At 37.2% G+C, this 6,745-nt stretch overlaps 1 protein-coding gene across 1 annotated transcript; it reads right to left on the bottom strand.

Moving 5' to 3' along the window:
* Window positions 1-3,775: 3,775 nt before the first annotated feature.
* Window positions 3,776-4,720, bottom strand: LOC109674006 (olfactory receptor 10K2). The gene has a single exon (XM_020151132.1). It carries the CDS (start codon window positions 4,718-4,720, stop codon window positions 3,776-3,778), a length of 945 nt encoding a protein of 314 aa, XP_020006721.1.
* Window positions 4,721-6,745: the final 2,025 nt, after the last annotated feature.

The raw sequence follows: 6,745 nt of genomic DNA, 5'->3' as shown, positions 1-6,745 counted from the left end.
TTGGTGCTACTTACTAAACGTTTTGAAAATAAAGATTTCTTTAAGGATCTAGATATTTGGTTAACTAAGTATCTGCAAGTAGCTAATACACGAGTTGTCTTATCCTGGCTTTAAGTTGGACCTACTAATTCTTTTTTTTTTTTTTTTTCATTTTTCTTTTATTATTCATATGTGCATACAAGGCTTGGTTTATTTCTCCCCCCTGCCCCCACTCCCTCCCTTACCACCCACTCCACCCCCTCCCGCTCCCCCCCTCAATACCCAGCAGAAACTATTTTGCCCTTATCTCTAATTTTGTTGTAGAGAGAGTATAAGCAATAATAGGAAGGAACAAGGGGTTTTGCTGGTTGAGATAAGGATAGCTATACAGGGCATTGACTCACATTGATTTCCTGTGCGTGGGTGTTACCTTCTAGGTTAATTCTTTTTAATCTAACCTTTTCTCTAGTTCCTGGTCCCCTTTTCCTATTGGCCTCAGTTGCTTTAAGGTATCTGCTTTAGTTTCTCTGCATTAAGGGCAACAAATGCTAGCTAGTTTTTTAGGTGTCTTACCTATCCTCACCCCTCCCTTGTGTGCTCTCGCTTTTATCATGTGCTCATAGTCCAATCCCCTTGTTGTGTTTGCCCTTGATCTAATGTCCACATATGAGGGAGAACATACGATTTTTGGTCTTTTGAGCCAGGCTAACCTCACTCAGAATGATGTTCTCCAATTCCATCCATTTACCAGCGAATGATAACATTTCGTTCTTCTTCATGGCTGCATAAAATTCCATTGTGTATAGATACCACATTTTCTTAATCCATTCGTCAGTGCTGGGGCATCTTGGCTGTTTCCATAACTTGGCTATTGTGCAAAATGGATCAAGGATCTTAATATCAGACCCCAAACTCTTAAGTTGATACAAGAAAGAGTAGGAAATACTCTGGAGTTAGTAGGTATAGGTAAGAACTTTCTCAATGAAACCCCAGCAGCACAGCAACTAAGAGATAGCATAGATAAATGGGACCTCATAAAACTAAAAAGCTTCTGTTCATCAAAAGAAATGGTCTCTAAACTGAAGAGAACACCCACAGAGTGGGAGAAAATATTTGCCAATTATACATCAGACAAAGGACTGATAACCAGAATATACAGGGAACTTAAAAAACTAAATTCTCCCAAAACTAATGAACCAATAAAGAAATGGACATGTGAACTAAACAGAACTTTCTCAAAAGAAGAAATTCAAATGGCCAGAAAACACATGAAAAAATGCTCACCATCTCTAGCAATAAAGGAAATGCAAATTAAAACCACACTAAGATTCCACCTCACCCCTGTTAGAATAGCCATCATCAGCAACACCACCAACAACAGGTGTTGGCGAGGATGCGGGGAAAACGGAACCCTCTTACACTGTTGGTGGGAATGTAGACTAGTACAACCACTCTGGAAAAAAATTTGGAGGCTACTTAAAAAGCTGGACATCGATCTACCATTTGATCCAGCAATACCACTCTTGGGGATATACCCAAAAGACTGTTACTCCAGAGGCACCTGCACATCCATGTTTATTGCGGCACTATTCACAATGGACCTACTAATTCAAAGCACGGAGCATGTGTGCCCTGGTAGTTGATGAGAGCTGTATCGTGGTGTCCATTGTGATTGGTTTGCTTAATGTTAAAGGCGGTCCTAAAAGATCTATCTTAATACATAAGGGCAACCTGATGACCTACAAGTACAATTTTAGTGCTATGTATTGTTTTGTGGCCAAAGTAACAGAAATTCCATGATTTTTCTCTTTCCAATGATGTGCCTGAGAAACATTTTCATAATAGAACATGATGAATGAGAAATCAAACTACCAATTTATTGTAATTGGTTATATTTATCCTTCCATTATAAGGCAGATGTCTCTGTAAACTCAGCTAGAATATGTGGCCTAGTTAGAAGGCCTAAGAGACTTTGCTTTCTTACAAATCTCAGTCTTACTACTCTCCTTCAAGTTACATATAGAGGGTAGAGATAAAATTAACTAATGTCTCTCTCTCTCTCTCTCTCTCTCTCTCTCTCTGTGTGTGTGTGTGTGTGTGTGTGTGTGTGTGTGTGTGTATTTGTGCATGAGAATAGAGGAACAGAGAAAGCAAGAAGTTCAGTTTTAAATCTGGAAGTGTGGGCACAAGGTCAGTTTAATTCGTCAATCATATGGAAAAAAAGGAAAGATAAAATGCCAGTAGAGTCATGAGTCATTCTGCCATCCATGACCTTTGAGCACACAGTAGTCCTGATCACATGATCCCAGAATAACAGTGTTCACTACTCTTATAAATGAGCAAGATTTGAAGGCCATTTATTTAAGGCTAAAATTATGTTGAGAATGTTTTTTCCACAGATGCCACATGGCTTAGTTTTCCATTGTTAAAGATGTATCCTTAAGTATTCTACTCTCTGTTAGTAAAATAATTCAGTCTTTACAAGAGTCATATGAGGGCATTTTAGTAGCATCAACTAAAGAAACAGATCACGTGGGCGCAATATCACTTCTACTCATCAGTAAGAAAGTAATTTTAATGGTCTGTGTTTCAGTTTATCATCTTCAAAATGTGGATCATAATATATACTTCCCAAGATAAACAACAAGGCCAAGAAAAAGAGAATTTGGAGGCCAAATAAATTAATTTTGCTTTAGTTTTCATTATCTTCAAGTTCTATCCTCAGGAAATCTCAAACTTCAAAAACATGGAAGAGATGTAGTTGACTAACATCCTTAGTAGACAAGTTTGACATGCACAATAAAAGACCTCTTATTTCTTTCCTACTTGCTTCAACCCATAGAAGGTATATATCATTGATGAAAAGTTTGGGGGAAGAAAAGGAAAACACTGTGAAACAAATCAGTCAGGAGACCTTTATTCACAAGTGTATCTTGCAAAGAAATACAACATGAGAAGGTATTAATCCTATTGTGATACTCCCTGACAGCTCTCAGTTCTGCAGAACGGAAAAATAACTAAAATGTCTAACTCAAGTTCTGGTCTCAAGCATGTAAACTCCTGAATTCATGGAGAACAGAGATGGGGGTGGCCTTTACCAGAATTTTCTATTTGGTGGATGTTTAATGAATGTTTAAGCTTAACTTGCCATTTTTTGGCAAATCCATGTGTTTTTTCTCTAACCTATGCTGTTGAAAATATCTTCAAGGTATGCTGACAAATTTATATTTGTACTTGCACCTAAAACATTAGAAAAGATCATCTCCTATAAATTCATTAGAATCACAGAAATGGATAACTTTTGTAGGGTTTTCTTATATAGACATTAATTGGATATATATTATGCTTTAAGCTTTGCAATAGGTACTTTATCTTTTTTTAAAAACTGTGGTTTAACTGTCTTCAAAGACTGAGATTCAGAAAGCATCCAGAAAGCACAGTTTAGAAAGGCTTCCTAGATTCCTAGAACAGAGAGATTCATGCCACATTTAATAGTGCTAGTTTCTAGTCTGTACGAGATTGGGTGACAGTATTTGCCATAGACTAGAATTATGAACACATGTATGCTTTCCTAAAATTGTCACCCATTAATTTTCATTCAATTGAAAAGTACTTCAATGGACAATAGCTGATGTGATAATGGAAACAAGTGGTGCTTTCTGAATTGTATGTTTGGAAATGAGAGAAAAATAATCTCTGTGTTTGAACTTGGTCCTCAATAGCTTAGTCATTTTTATCCTGGAAATTTTCCCCTCTATACATTGTGCTTCACCATTTGGAAAGAGCAGGGTCCAGATTAATGTTGTGTCAGGGAAATTGTTGCTCCCACAACTCTACGAAGAGCTGATTCGAATTCTTTATTTCTTAAACTGTAGATCATTGGGTTGAACAATGGAGTTAGGAAAGTATAGGATACTGATATGAGAGCATCCTGGCTAGAGGAGTAGTTAGACTTTGGTCTTAAATAGATAAAGGAGGCACAGCCATAATGGACAATAACAACAATAAGATGAGAAGCGCAGGTGGAGAAAGCTTTGTACCTCCCTAATGCAGAGGGAAATTGTAAGATGGCAGAAATGATGTAAATATAGGATACCAAGATCAACAACAGGGGGATAACTAGGACCAATACACAGAGCATGAAGATGATTACCTGACTAAAGTGGGTATGGTGAGATGCTAGTTTAAGGACAGGAGAGATGTCACAGAAGAAGTGATGGAGTTTATTTGAAGAGTGGAAGGGCAGGCGAAATACCAAGGATGTGATAATCTGTGCCACAGAGAAGCCACAGGCACAGGCAGAAGCTACTAGTCCCATACACATCCCATGTCTCATGAGTATTGTGTAACGCAGTGGGTTACAGATGGCCACATAGCGATCATAACCCATGGCTACTAACAGGAAGGAGTGGGAGCAGCCAAGGAAGAGGAAAGTAAACATCTGAATGGCACAGCCCAGGAAGGAGATGGTCTTCCTTTGGGCCAACAGGTCAACCAGCATCTTGGGTACAATGACAAAGGTGTAGCAAGTCTCAGAGCAGGAGAGAACAGATAGGAAGAAGTACATGGGAGTATGAAGGGCTCTGTCCAGAATGATGGTGGAAATGATGATGGCATTGGTGCCCAGAGTGAACAGGTAGAGGAGCAGGAAGACAACAAAGAGCAGCAGCTGCAGCCCAGCCAGAGATGAGAAGCTGAGGAAGACAAATTCGCTCACCACAGTCTCATTGACCCACTCCATGAAGAGTACACCTCAAGGAACAATCCAGTATTGGGGAGGAGATATAGCCAAAAGAAATCCCTGAAAATTAGTAGAACCATAGAAAATGTGTCAACACTGAACATGTGTCCTCAGATATTGAGTTCTAAACTCCTCATTCCTATTTTTCCAAGCAATGAAGTATATAAAGTCAAGCAAGTCTGATTGCTCAGATTTTGAGTTTCCACAATAATTCTAACATAGCCCAAAATTTATTGACAGTTCTGAGACTTAACCATAGCTTTGTCTCTATTCCTATGGAGGGGCTCTTATGTAGCTTCTTAGCCTCTCACTTCTAGATTGCAGCTCATTCTTTGGCTTTCTGGAATCCACATTCTCTTTCCTACAGTTGAAATATAAATTCTCTGAAATTGCCACATTTATCTATAATTCACATATGTTCACTAGCTTTTGTTTTTCATTCTCTTCACACTAAAACTCCTAGTCTTGACTTTGGTCTCTTTATAACTTAGATTTACATTTTCTCCTGCTCTGTCTTTGTTCTTGGAAGGAATTAGTACCTCTATGTTCTCATACTCCCATTATACTGACTTTTGCTTCTGGATCTTTATTCTACTCCAAAGGCCAGGAAGTGTTCTCGTATTCTTCTTTTTATTCATCTATTGCAAGATGGAATAGTCTACCTACTTCCAGTGTCTGTCAGTTTTTCCTTCTGCAGGGAGAACCACAATCTTTTTTTCAGAACTTTCGTTCATTTCTATCACTGCCCTTTAACTCCTACTGAAATCACTTTATAGCCATCTTTCTCATAGGCTCTCTCACATTGCTTCAATACATTGTTCCTTTGATGATGGATAAAACTTCTTATATGTAAATTGGATTACATTGCTCCCTCCCCCTCAAAAATTTTATTCATGACTATTGTATAAATTTCAAATTGTGTAGTTTTCAATGTCTCTCATTTTAGAAACCTGTGTTTCTAATGCTTCTCTGAAGACTTTTCATGGGTTATATCATGATTGGGAAAAGAAGTTTTGTCCTTCTTTTCCTCTGTTCCTTGCTTGTGTTAATTTATTATCCATTTTTTTATTTGCAGATATTTTATGGTTATTCTGAAGCTTCAATCCAATCTACAGTTTTGGGGAGCTTTCTGGTACCTCCTAATAAAAATTTTAAAATCTGTTTCTTCCTTAGAATGCTCATAAAACATTGAATACCAATTTGATGTGACATTTTTTAAATTTTGAAATATTGTATTAAATTCTTCTCATATCTCCTATCTCTCCAATAGATTTTGTATCCATGAGAGAAAGATGTGAATTTTAGGTATCTTTGCCTGAATTCTCCTCAGCCAATAGAGCCATATTAAACACATAAAAACATCTCAGTAAATAATGATTAACTAAAATGAAAAGTTAGCTTGTTCTTCTGTTACCTATCTTATTCATGGACTCACAGAGTAAGAGAATCCACAGTGTTATTTCATCCTGGGCATGAGGATTGTTCAGTATCAAGAATTTTTGAGGATTTTTGTGCCACATAGCTTAGCTTTCAAACCTAAAAGAGAAATCTCATTTTAAAACAAGCAAATGGTACTGAAGAGAGCATCTGGTCATTGGAATTCCACATACATAGGAATTCCAATTCCTGGGGCATGATCTACTTTCTAGAGCATATTGGAATCTAAGTAAGTGAGAGGGAAATTATAAAGATAACTTTGCATTTATCACATTTAAAAAGTATACAGTTAAAAGGTATTACCTTAACTAATATTACTAACAAAAAAGTTTGGCAAGATAGCTCATCTTAGCAGAGATCCACTGAATCAAGAACATCGATGTTATAGAAGAAATATTAAGCAGTGCAATTACAATCACATTAAGCAATGTGATTACAATCACAGGCAATAGATATGTGGTAACAGTACACATACAAGTAAGTCCCAGTCCAGGGCTTCAAGTTGCTTATGGTTCAAGAGTGAGACATATTCCAAAGTGATTATTATTTTAGTAATATGGTGATTTAAATGAAAAATATGCATTTGGG

Source organism: Castor canadensis, chromosome 11, assembly GCF_047511655.1.
Source record: "Castor canadensis chromosome 11, mCasCan1.hap1v2, whole genome shotgun sequence".
NCBI lineage: Eukaryota > Metazoa > Chordata > Mammalia > Rodentia > Castoridae > Castor > Castor canadensis.
This window is presented reverse-complemented; position numbering and strand designations above follow the sequence as displayed.

What these genes read in the sequence shown, in the direction of transcription:
- LOC109674006 (XM_020151132.1), bottom strand. Translation starts at nt 4,720, where the DNA reads ATGGAGTGGGTCAATGAGACTGTGGTGAGCGAATTTGTCTTCCTCAGC.